Source organism: Carassius auratus, unplaced genomic scaffold (genome assembly GCF_003368295.1).
Source record: "Carassius auratus strain Wakin unplaced genomic scaffold, ASM336829v1 scaf_tig00214573, whole genome shotgun sequence".
Taxonomy (NCBI): Eukaryota; Metazoa; Chordata; class Actinopteri; order Cypriniformes; family Cyprinidae; genus Carassius; species Carassius auratus.
Genome location: NW_020527717.1, coordinates 290,955 through 304,211, shown reverse-complemented (window position 1 = coordinate 304,211; position 13,257 = coordinate 290,955). Strand labels below are relative to the sequence as shown.

General features: G+C 36.3%; 1 protein-coding gene across 2 annotated transcripts; it reads left to right on the top strand.

Moving 5' to 3' along the window:
- The first annotated feature begins 6,835 nt into the window (after positions 1-6,835).
- On the top strand, positions 6,836-12,990 carry mlh1 (mutL homolog 1, colon cancer, nonpolyposis type 2 (E. coli)). Of its 2 annotated transcripts, XM_026257929.1 has the most exons (20): positions 6,836-6,939; positions 7,029-7,155; positions 7,697-7,787; positions 7,882-7,980; positions 8,054-8,127; positions 8,282-8,354; positions 9,077-9,168; positions 9,259-9,301; positions 9,519-9,607; positions 9,708-9,820; positions 9,949-10,042; positions 10,231-10,384; positions 10,463-10,776; positions 11,021-11,145; positions 11,410-11,518; positions 11,635-11,698; positions 11,810-11,974; positions 12,153-12,245; positions 12,348-12,458; positions 12,612-12,990. In XM_026257929.1, exons 2-20 carry the CDS (start codon positions 7,049-7,051, stop codon positions 12,762-12,764), a joined length of 2,163 nt encoding a protein of 720 aa, XP_026113714.1. In that variant the 5' UTR covers positions 6,836-6,939; positions 7,029-7,048; the 3' UTR covers positions 12,765-12,990. The 2 variants fall into 2 exon arrangements, with proteins under 2 accessions (XP_026113714.1, XP_026113713.1); XM_026257928.1 differs by having other exon boundaries at positions 6,885-7,155.
- Positions 12,991-13,257: the final 267 nt, after the last annotated feature.

Sequence of the window (13,257 nt, the reverse complement as noted above, 5' to 3'; positions counted from 1 at the left end):
ATCTTAATCAGGCTATTTTGATTTATAGTCTTTACACAAATGCCTCAAATTCACATAAATCAGATAGTAACCGCTTTTGATCCAATGTTTGTAAAGCTTGCCTTCTATAATGTTATTGCATATGTATTTGTTTCCCTTCCAAGTGAAACTTGGCTAGAGAAGGCTACAGCATGATGTCATTTCTCAAGTGCATGCCTGAACAATCCTGCATTGTTTCAACAGACACCGCCTAAAGCACATATTGCAAGCACTGTTAAGGGTGAAGATGTAAGTGAACTCGTACCTAAAAACATTCCAAATGCAAAATTAAAGTTGCATGTTTTTACAGATATCCCTTCGCAGCTAATTTGCATGTGTTTATACCTGTTGTTCTCATCACAGATCTTTAATGCCTTATGAAATATCTTGACAAGCACAGTGCAGATATATAAAAAGGACATATCAAAGGCGTAGCCCCTTTTATTATCTAATAATCAATAGCTATTAGTTTAGTCACAGTCAATGCTACTTGCTGATGCAGGTTAGAGGGAGGTTCGAACTTCTAAAGAGCATTTGATTGAACAAAACTTCGCTACATTATACATGCTAAAGGGAGATCCTGTAATTTGTGGAAAAAAGGTAACTGTGACCTTTTAATTTCACAATTCAGATTCCTTTTCTTGCAATTCAGACTTGCAAACTGAGAGATACAAACTTGTAATTCTAAGAAAAAGAGTCCAAACTGTGAGATGTAAACTAGCACCTTCGAGAAGAAAATTATGAATTGTGAGATGTAAAGTTACTATTACATTTTTGGTTATTTATTTCATAGCAGAAAAGAAAAACTGAATAGATGTAAAAAAAAGTAGAATTTTGAGTTTATTTCTCATAATCCTAACTTTTCTCTCAGAATTGTGAGAAAAAAAGTTGCAATTACCTTTATTTTTTAACCCATGGCAGACACAGGCTACACCATCTGCATAAAACACACACTCACACATTTTTCTTAACAGCAATAGCATTTTTGGCAAGCAATAAAACATTATATTATAGGAATCAGTCTTACTAGCGTTCAAATTATTTAAAGAGCACTTAAAAACATAAAATGAACTTATTTTGCAAATACAGTATTTTATATATATATATATATATATATATATATATATATATATATATATATATATATATATATATATATATATATATTATATTTTCTTTTAAAATTAAAAATATATATTTTATTTATAAAAATGTGTTTGAGATAAAGATTTTCTGTACTAATCTTATTAGAGGTGTTTGACCAGCTAACAATCTGCACTGTGTCTGCATGTAGTTCCCCATCACTAACTGCATCTACAAAACATGCTGCAAGCCTTTGCACACAAATAATATGAAAATAATGTTTTGAGCAGCAGCCAGATCCATGCAAATGACAGCCCTCCATCTTTTTTTCAGAACCCTGCTGAATATTATTTGCATGCACTGAAAAGAGAGGAAGGACTGTATTAGCAGAACTAATACTAAATGATTACCAAAAGGTAATGCAATTAAACTCCTTGTTGTTTCTTCAACTATGGGCACATCTAGTCCAATGAACATTATTCAAATATTAACTTTATTTAAATACTTTTTGAAAGTCCTTTATATACCTAAGACTAATTAGGTAGTAACAATGGTAATCTTTACTTTACACGCATTTACAGAGTATTTCTTAAATACTATAATTTGGTGTGGAAATATGATATCAAAGTTTAAAACATAAAGACAGAAGAAACAAGGTCTAGAGAAAATGTATTCTCTCTAACACTCTTAAGTTTTTCCTCTCCACTGGTGCTGCAGGGTTCAGTGCTAGAACCGCTTCTTTCTTCTTAACCTGGGAGTCTGATGACATGATAACCAAATGAAAAATGACATATATATATATACACACACACACACACACACACACACACTGTATAAACAACATAAAAAGGAAACTGTTCCAGCACACGCATTTCAGCAGGTTCAGACCAGCTGTGCAAGTGTGACCAGTTTTGCACTAAGGAAAGTTAACTTCTTGGGAAAAGATCATGATAATTTCCCCCTTTTCCCCCTTTTGTCTTTTTAACTTCCCTTTTTATGTTTAAGGTACATGTTCAAGCATAATACAGGTAATATGGGATGCTATGGTTTTGTATACTTCTTCCTTTTCCTCTGTACTAGCAAACTTTAGCTATTCAAAATAAAACTTTCTGAAGGGCTGAGCCATTTGTCATCTTTTATTACAATGCTAGTGACAAAATTACCAGAAAGTGTCCCACTTTAGCTTTTTATACTGTACATACTGTACACACACCTCACTAGAAATTTCCTCCACACTAAAAATATCAGGTCAGACCTGCAAAAGGGTGAAAGCAGAGAGAAACACAGATTGACAGATAAGACAGGCTTCAACTTTACAGAACACACCTCATAAAATAATGTGATTTGGCAATTCCCTTCTCAGGTCACAGGCCTTCATCAACCTCCATACTGTGTGTAAACAAATCCAGGTAGCTTGTAGCACCGGTTGTAGATATATGCATGTATGATTAGTCTAAACAAGTGTTGGCAATACGACTGAATGAGTTTGACCAAATGGAAAAAAAAATGAGGCAATTATTGATTTGTGGACTTTTGGATTCCTGCTCTTCCGCAACTCAGTTAGGGAACCAATCCAGAAACCCACAAACTCCTCTTTGATAAATTGTTCCAAGTAAAAAAAAAAAAAAAAAAAAAAAAAAGCAAGCATAAGAGAGAGACCTAACAGAGAATGTTGCACTCATAGTTTCTTGTTCAGCATTGGTCAGACCAGTTCATTTAATAGGCTTGTAAAAGGTTTACTGAGAATTCAGTGCAGCAAACATGGGACAGTGTTGAAGAGAAAGATTTACAGCTCAACCCAGAGGGGAAGGGAGCTTGTTTCAGGTATTACTAACATTTGCATTCAAAATATGAAAGAACAAAGAAAAAAAATCCTCACATACTTACATGTGAGTGAGCGTGAAAATACATTTTTATCTATCCGCAAAAAGACTGTGTGGAGATCAACCACAGGATTTCAGAGTAAAATGAAGTGTGGATGAGTTGGAAGCACTTGATGTGACTCCTGTACCCTGAGTAGCTCATTATTATCCATTTCTCCAGAACTAATCTCTGTAGTAGACATGAAGATAATGAAAAGTCATTGTAAAATACATTTACAGACGCTTTGGATAAAAGACTTACAAAGTAGAAGCAATCAGACCAACGAGAGAGCAACAATATAGAAGTGCTGTGACAAGTCTAAGTTAGCCTAGCACAGTGCACATAGCAAAGTGTTTTTTATATTAATAAATTAATCAGAATAGAATAGAATAGGTAAGTGATATTAATTGGTCAGGTGATGGTAAAAAAAGATGTCTCTTTAGATCTTTTTTGAAAATGGCTAAAGACTCAGCTGCTCGGATTGAGAAAAATTCTACCAGCTGGAGGGCGTGTAGGTTTGAACTAGCGAGTTTAGGTATATTGGTGCAGCGCCAGTGATTGTCTTGTAGGCAAACATCAGTACCTTCAATTTGATGCAAGTGGCTATTGGCAGCTAGGGCAAACTGATCAAGAGAAGTGTAACATGAGCTTTCTTCGGCTTATTAAAGACCACTCTTGCTGCTGCATTCTGGATCAGTTGCCGAGGTTTGATAGTACATGCAAGAAGGCTCGCCAAGAGAGCATTACAATAGTTCAGTCTGGAGTGAACATCTTCCTAATGTTGTATGCAAACCTGCAGGACCGGGCCATTGTAGCAATATGGTCTGTGAAGCTTAACTGATCATCCAGAACAACTCAAAGGTTCCTGGCTGTCCTTGAAGGAGTTATGACAAACCAAGCTGTATAGAGAGATTGTGATGAAGTGCACGTTGGCTGAGACCACGAGGAGGTCTGTCTTAGCAAGGTTGAGTTCAAGGTGATGATCCTTCATCATTCCTTGTCTGTCAGACAAGCTGCAATGCAACCAGTTACCGTAGGATCATCTGGTTGGAATGTGAGGTAGAGTTGAGTGTCATCAGCATAGCTGTGATAAGAAAAGCCTTGAAAAGCCTTCTGAATGACAGATCCTATTGATCACATGTAGATGGAGAAAATAAGTGGTCCAAGCACTGAGCCTTGAGGAACCCCAGTAGCAAGAAGTTGTGACTTAGAAACCTCACCTCTCCAAGGCACCCTGAAGGACGCAGCAGAAAGGTAAAACTTGAACCACTGGAATGTGGTTCCTGAGATGTCCATCTTCATGAGGGTGGACAGGAGAATCTGGTGGTTAACTGTGTCAAAAGCAGCAGACAGATCCAGCAAGATGAGTACTGAGTATTTGGAAGCTGCTTTTGCCAGTCTCAGGGCTTCAGTAACCAAGAGCAGTGCAGTCTGAGTTGAGTGGCCGCTTTTGAAGCCAGTTTCTGTTCATGAGGTTGTTCTGTGCAAAAACACATAGAGAATTGGTAAAACGGTAGTAAATAGTTTACCCAAAATATCATCGCCTTTATGTTGATCTTTTTTTTCTGTGGATCACAAAATGTATAATTTATACCCTAAATTTTGGTCTGCTGGTCACGTAAAACTATTTCATATATATGATACTTTTATAGTGCTTTTTCATAATGTTGGAGCTAATTTACACAACATATTATAAAAAATATATCTGTGTTGTAATGGCGATCGTAACACAAAAAAAACATTTGAGGGAATTTGAAGTCGTCTCCAACGCGTAATGGTGCAAGAAATCAGGTCTCCCATGGCACTCGATTAACACTTTATTCAATGAAGAATATAATTACTTACAAACACTGCTGCTTGCATTACTGATGTCAATTGAGCTCATCCATATACAACATTAAACATAGTGCCAATAGCTGAACATGATCAAAACCACACCTGCACGCATGCACGGTTGAAAAACTATGTGGCTTCTCCTGATCTTCATTCCTCTGGCTCACCTGTGTCTTAATCATATAGCCTCCACAACTAGTATAATGCCATGCCTATGCCCCCTAGTGTGCAGGTGGAAGAACGTCACCCCCATGCAACTTACCACCAACAAAAAACATAACACATCAGAATTGGCTACAACATGTGTTCACAAAAGAAAGTAAGCCATGGAGTTACATGAGGATGAGTAAAAGATTACAGAATTCTCATTTATGCAAGATTTGGTGGCATATTTTTCCATTACATTCCAATACCATTAAATAAAGCTAAACTTAACGTATGAGTTTTTCATGAAACATAAAAAAGAAACAAGATACATTCATGAAAAAAAAGATACAAGACGGGTTCCATGCTTGCCTTGTGGTCTATGACACATTGAATAAATAAGTCTGTCAGCTGTGTGAACCAGATAACTCAGTACAGAATTATTTCACTTTCGTAAAATAATTTTTATTGAACTGGATCATCTTGGTAGCCTAGAGCTTCTTTCCTTTAACCAGGAAGCATAGCACAATCAGTCTTATCTTCTGCCCCCTGCTGACTGTTTTTTGATTCTGTAGTTGAAGTAGTTCAAAACTATTCTCTTAAACACTGTAATACATCGTGGCAGTCTGAAGAGCTGTTTCTTTCACTATAAATATGCATTTTTAGATGGCTACGACAAATAAATTCAGTCTTTGAACAATAAGCAAATAAACTATAACACACATAACCTATTATATTTTTGATTCATAATTAAATCTAGTATCTATAAACAGTTTTGGGGACATTATATAGCAAGTGAATTACATTGTGCACATCAACAGACCTCTTATAAAGTGACAGTTTACACAGTGGTGTGAAGATAACCTTATTCAAAAGCATGTACTGTATAAAATAGTTGACACAGAGCAGTATTTCACTAGCTGTTTGCTAATTTCCTTACCAAACCAGCAATCTGCAAACAACACATGAATAATTAATGCCGAAGGCTACCATAAATTAAAGCAACAGCTCTACTTTTGAATTAACAGGTTTCATTAATCATCACAATAAAGTGTCAGTATTTCAGATTAAGTCATATAAACCAAAACACACACACAATATATATATATATATATATATATATATATATATATATATATATATATATATATATATATATATATATATAAATGATATATATAATGTTCTCAGTTTATATGGTCATGAGGGGCATCATACACTGGTTAGCCCTCTGAATAATAGCCCAACACCCACAAACACACTTTAACAACAGCTCTACTTTTGAATTAACAGGTTTCATTAATCATCACAATAAAGTGTCAGTATTTCAGATTAAGTCATATAAACCAAAACACACACACACAATATATATATATATATATATATATATATATATATATATATATATATATATATATATATATATATATATATATAATGTTCTCAGTTTATATGGTCATGAGGGGCATCATACACTGGTTAGCCCTCTGAATAATAGCCCAACACCCACAAACACACTTTTATTTAGAGAAAATTAAGTCCTCATTTTCATTATAGGTTCTTTACACTCAAATGATTTTATTTGTTTACAAATATACGAATAATATAACTAATTAACCATTTGATTATATGAAGTATTGACTTTTTTTTGTAGTCTAATGCTTAACGTTACTACTAGGAAAATATTTTACAGTCTTATTGACTGATTAAAACTTGCCACGCAAGAACAACAAAGCTACATCTTTATTATGCACATATTCACCCGAGTCATGCACATTAGTACCTGAATTGGTAAAAACAAGTGTTTGTTAAGTATTAGTATTTCAACCACCTGGTAAACTTTACACTGCTTTACCGCGAGCACCGCTTTGGATCGGATGACTACTCTGTCAATTGGCATGACGTCGGCGGATACAGTTCTTTCACCAGCCAATCCCAGCACTCAGGAGGCGGGCGCTCGCCATTCGCGCCTGAAGTTCAGCGGGTGTCGCGTGAGACGTAAACAAACTTTCACGTGCATTTGAAAGTGCTTCTATCTGACGGAGTGCCAGTTAATGTGAATGTGTTTGTGTTTACTTATCATTTAGTGAATGAGTGAGAGTTGATCATGGCGGGAGTCATCCGCAGACTCGATGAGACTGTAGTGAACCGCATCGCTGCAGGAGAGATCATCCAGCGGCCTGCCAATGCCATCAAAGAGATGATGGAGAACTGGTGAGAAGCTTTCATTGAGCACTATAATAATTCCTGTCTGATGAGATTATAATAATATACCTGATAACTGGTGTCGCAGAGGTTCATCATCTATACACAAATAAGTACTGACTAAAAAATAATATAGTCACAAATACATGATGACGTGTATTAATTATTTATGACTGGTGTTACTTTATTTTTTAAAGCAGTAATTAATTATATATGTAGTATTAATTGACAGCACAGAACAAAATGACTACACTTAAATGAAAAGCAACTGGAAATATAAAGTTAAACGCTTATTATTATTCTATTATAATATTGTTGGAAATATTAAAGCAATAGTAGTTCTATAAATAGTATTAAAAGAATACTAACGGCACAATGCTGCGATATGTCTGTATTATGTCTGTATTAAACACCAGCTGTTCATTGTTAAAGCAAATTTGTACATGTATATAAGGAACACAAATGGCACCTGTTATGGGAAATGACTTTAATATAATAACAGCCGCATTTGACACAATATGAGACACTTATATTTGTTTTAAATCCTCAGTTTGGATGCAAAGGCCACAAATATCCAGATAACAGTGAAAGAGGGCGGACTGAAGCTCATCCTCATTCAGGACAACGGCACTGGAATCAGGGTAAATCACTTAATTTTTACACTGCACACACTTGTAGACATTGCTAAATGACAAATTTCTTATTCAGAGCTTGTCGCATTTCTATTTTTTGCAGAAAGATGATATGGAAATAGTCTGTGAGCGTTTTACAACCAGCAAGCTCCAGTCTTTTGAGGACTTGTCATCAATCGCAACATATGGCTTTAGAGGGGAGGTATGGATCACTTTAGCTGATCGCAGTGCGTTGACTGATTAACCTTGACTCTAAACCTCTTCTTCATTTATAGGCTCTCGCCAGTGTAAGTCATGTAGCCCATGTTACAATCACCACTAAAACAGCTGATGCAAAATGTGCCTACAGGTAAGGTTTTTATTTGATATTCTATAAAATATTTGAGATGTTGTTATACAGTTATAGAATTGTGTATATATTTTAGCATACATGCAGAATGCTAATATACCACAGCTCAATAAGTATATTATTTTATTTATTATGCCTTTGGTTTTGTTTACAGGGCCAGTTACTGTGATGGGAAGCTGAAAGCTCCACCTAAACCCTGCGCTGGAAACCAAGGGACATTGATTTCTGTAGGTTAACCTGACATTAAGTCATTTTTAAGAATTTGTTTTTTGCCACAACTGCATTTTTTTAAAAGATTCATTTATGGCATTTTTACCTCTACTTAGGCTAAGTTTACACGACAGTGATGTAGTCAAAAATGGAAACGTTTTTCCCTTGGGTTTTTAAAAACGTTTCACGTATACACGACAATGTTTTCAACATGATTCGCGTTTACACATATCTGCGAAAACGAACAAAAACGCTGTATTATGTATGCCAGGCCAGTAGTTGGCGCTGTCACCTTGTTAGTAAACAGTACCTGTAGGGAAGTGATGATTATGTGTTGTATATGATGTGTCTTCACTGTTGGTTGTAATATTGGTGAAGTAAATCCACACTTTGCTAAAGAAGCGTTAGCAAACTCTTGAGCAGCAACAACAGTACCATATACTCTGTCGTTGATGTGTATGTTTGTTCACACTTGCCTTAAAAATCAGCACGTACTGTGCATGTCTACATAACTAACATGTACTTCGCATGAGCAAGACATCACAGTTTTCAAAGATTCCTGTATTGGGTGTTTAAATGGAAAAATAACTGGAGTTTTCAAAAACTTGCACTTTGAACCCATTTTCAAAAATATGCTTTTTCAGTCCCCAAAACATAGTTGATGTGTAAAAGGAAAGGTCCATGATTTTAAACTCGTCACCGACACAACTCCATGAACTGTCGATTTTTTTAATTCCAGGTAGAAGATCTGTTCTATAATGTGTCTACTCGACGGAAAGCCCTGAAGAGCCCCAGTGAGGAATATTCTAGAATCATTGAGGTTGTGAGCAGGTGTGTTCATGAGATCCAGAAGGTTTTTGTTCTGCTTTAAGATCCCGAATGATTGTTCCTGTCAACCTGTATGTATTTCTTGTCATACAGATACGCCATTCACAACTCTGGGAAAAGTTTTTCTGTCAAGAAGGTGAAATGCTCATTTCATAGCAGTGTTGTTATTGTTGTTTCACTAAAATGAAAAACTTTTTTGCTCATTTAAATAAACAGAAACTGAAAAAAAAAAAAAAAAAAAAAAAAAAAATATATATATATATAGAAGAAGCTAAAATAGTATATTAATGAGACTAAAATAATATTGTTCAAGAGTAAATTGAATTTAAATATGTATAATAACTGTGTTTTAGCAAGGTGAGATGGTTGCAGATGTGAAGACCCTTCAGAACGCCTCTGTGCTGGACAACATTCGTGCTGTGTTCGGTGTAGCTGTTAGCAGGTACTTTTATTTGATCATTTTTTAATCTAATTTAAGCAAAAGATACATTGATTTGAGGTTCAGTGATGGAGGACAGCAAACATTTCTATGTGTGTTTCAGGGAGCTGATTGAAGTTGAGTGTGAAGATCAGAAACTCGCTTTTAAAATGAAGGGCTACATCTCCAATGCAAACTACTCCGTCAAGAAATGCATCCTCATCCTTTTTATCAACCGTATGTGTTATGAGTTTGTTTCTATCTAAGTTTTGGAAAAATTCCAGCTGTCTTTATAATGAATAATCACTATTCTGATCAATATCATTTGAATACAAGGCTTTTATAATTTTTCCTTTGTCGTCTAGATCGCTTGGTGGAGTCTAGTGGCCTGAAAAAGGCAATTGAGACTGTCTACACTGCTTATCTTCCCAAAAACACTCATCCTTTTCTTTATCTTAGGTAAGTCACTTTCTAGTGTGGAATTATACACTATAGTTCGAGCTAATAATAATATTAGCAGGATTGGTGAGCGTAATAGACTTCTTTCAAAACATACAGACCTCAAATTTTAGGTCTGCTTTCTTCATTCATTTAAAACCAATCTAGAAATGTTTTACTAATACTTTACAATTGCTTTCGCTCTGAAGTTTAGAGATTGCTCCTCAGAACATTGACGTGAACGTTCACCCCACCAAGCACGAGGTGCACTTCCTGCATGAGGACAGCATCATCGAGAGCGTTCAGAAACACATCGAGAGTAAACTGCTCGGCTCGAACTCTTCACGCACATACTTCACACAGGTGATCCTTCAATTCCAGCAGGAAATATTGCACATCTTCTAATCTGACCAACACTTGACTGATCTTCATGATCCATAGACTTTGCTTCCAGGACTTTCGGTGTCCACCAGTGCTTCAAAAGCCTCAGCAGATTCCCAGGAGCGAGTATACGCCCATCAGATGGTCCGCACCGACAGCAAAGTCCAAAAGCTGGATGCATTTCTCCAGCCATCGACCTCATCGTCTGCTGCTCAGAGCAGGTCAGATAAAGCCTCCAGCTCCTCCTCTGCTGCTCAGGGTTCAGCCGAACCAGACGACTCAGAGCTGCTGACTGCTCTGGATGTTCTTGAGCCGTGTGACACAGAGGATCCACAGACAGACAGTCAACCTCCTCCCGATGAAGCACCACCAAGGTGAAACGCTGAAAACAGGCTGTTGATGAGTTTTGTGGGACTTCAGTTATATAAGAGGAGGCTGGGGCAAGTTGTTGCACTTGTTACTTATTTCTTAGGCTTCCAGTTTTGATGTAGACATAGATATAGAACTTTAAAGAAGAATGTTTAACACACAGCAGAGCATATGGAGTAAGTTTACACAATGCAAATGCCACTGACCTCTCTAAGCAGAAGTTCAACCTGTTGTTTGATTGGTCTTCAGGAAAAGATCTCATGTTGAGGAGGTGAAGGAGGATTTGACGGCCACCTCTGTGCCCAGGAGACGCGTCATTAAACTGACCAGCATAAAGGAGCTCCGGGAAGATATTGAGCAGCATACTCACAAAGGTTCAACAATATCCAGACTGATATTCTAGCCTTATTTAGCCTGTTTTTAGTCTTCAGTGTCACAGTTGTGCTGCTTAATATTTTTTGTAAAAAATGCTTTGATGAATAGAATGTTCAAAAGAACAGAATTCGTTTGGAATAGTAGTTGTTTGAAACATAAATGTCTTTACTGTCACTTTTGATTAGTATAATGCATCATTACTGAATGAATTTCTTAATGGTAGTGTTTATAATGGAATGAATTTAGTGTTTTGTCCTCCACAGGTTTGCACGATCTGCTCCAGAATCACTCATTCGTAGGTTCAGTCAATCCTCAGTGGACTCTAGTACAGCATCAGACCAAACTCTACCTGCTCAATACAACCAAACTCAGGTTAGAACCACAATAATCACTCCATTCTTGACCGTTCTTTCTATTCCAGCATTTTCTACTGATTTCTATGATATATGAGTGTCAACAAACCTACTTTTCTTTCCGGTTTTCTACAGCCAGGAGCTGTTTTATCAAATTTTGATCTACGATTTTGGTAACTTCGGGGTTCTTCGATTGTCGGTGTGTCTATGTCATTAATTTTATATGTTTTTTTATTTATTTTATAAACTATAACTATATTTTACATCAGATACATTTAACAGATTAAAAACTAAAGTAGCGTTTCTTCAGAATCCAGCTCCGCTCTATGATTTGGCCATGTTGGCTCTGGATTCGGAGGAGAGTGGATGGACCGAGGAGGACGGTCCAAAAGAAGGACTGGCTCAGTATATCGTGGATTTTCTGAAACAGAAAGCAGTAATGCTGGAAGAGTACTTTTCTCTTGAAATAGATGAAGTGAGTGACACATACTAAACTTACTTCAGTAGAACTGATTTACAATAAGCCCAAAATGCTGTTTTTATTTGAACTCAGGTTGTTCCTAGAAACAGTTGCTAAAAACCTCTGTATAACCATAGTTTAAAAGAAATCTCTTGGACCATTGCTTTTTCAAAACAGAAGCATTTCTTTACAGGAAGGGAACCTGACTGGTCTGCCAATGCTGCTTGATGATTACACTCCCATTATGGAGGGACTTCCCACGTTCATTCTGCGTTTAGCCACAGAGGTCAGCATTTCACTGAATTGTAGTTCATTGGGTTCTTTATATACTGGGAATTAGTTCAAATGTAGACTCCCGATGCAACTAAATGACTGATGGATGATGCAGGTGAACTGGGACCAAGAGAAGGAGTGTTTTCATGACTTCAGCATAGAATGCAGTCACTTCTATTCCATAAGGAAACAATACACACTGGAGCCGGATGCAGAAGAGCCACAGGTAGTTCAAATATATACTGCACAAACTGAAGAAAAAAGAACAATATATTTATTTGAACATGATGCATTCAGTTTTGTGGTTTATGTAGATGATCTTTAATTATTAGGACAGTCCATCGAAACCCAAGAGTTTTAATGTGTGAATTATTCGTAGGGTGCAGAAATGAGCTGGCAGTGGAAGGTAGAGCATGTGATTTTTAAAGCACTCCGGACACTCTTCAGTCCTCCAAAACACTTCAGTGAAGACGGCAGCGTTCTGCAGATAGCCAGCCTGCCTGAACTCTACAAAGTGTTTGAAAGATGCTAAGTTTCAGTACTGTTAATGTTGTACTATCAAAAATGGCTGCTTGGAAAATGGGTGTTTTCTTGGTTAGCTGACCAACTGAAAATAAATTACAGTGATAAACAGCCAGTCACATTATTTCTGATGTCCAGCTAACATTAAACCAAGAATGTTTTGAATAGATATTTGTACTGCAAGTGAATAAAAAAAGACTGTTTTGAAATAATAAACATAAGTTTTCATTATTGTCTACTAATGGAACGGTGTTTAATAACACAATGCACTTACACACATCCATCTGGTATATGCTTAAGAATATGCTTTTATCTAAAGCGAACTGGTTAAATCCAAAAGTGTGATTTAGATGCTAAATAAAACACATCAAGTACACCATAAATAATGTTTGAAGTGTCATTTTGTACCAACAGCACCAAAGAGAAGAAAAAAAGGAATAGTTCTGCAGTGATTGAGAATAAGAAGATTTGATGAGAACATCACAATTATCCACAAGTTATCC

Excerpts from the sequence above, each read along its gene's own strand:
- mlh1 (XM_026257929.1), top strand. The coding sequence starts at position 7,049 with ATGGCGGGAGTCATCCGCAGACTCGATGAGACTGTAGTGAACCGCATC. Across the intron at positions 9,302-9,518 it reads AAAGTTTTTCTGTCAAGAAG|CAAGGTGAGATGGTTGCAGA; the intron begins GTGAAATGCTCA and ends ACTGTGTTTTAG. Across the intron at positions 12,459-12,611 it reads CGGATGCAGAAGAGCCACAG|GGTGCAGAAATGAGCTGGCA; the intron begins GTAGTTCAAATA and ends AATTATTCGTAG.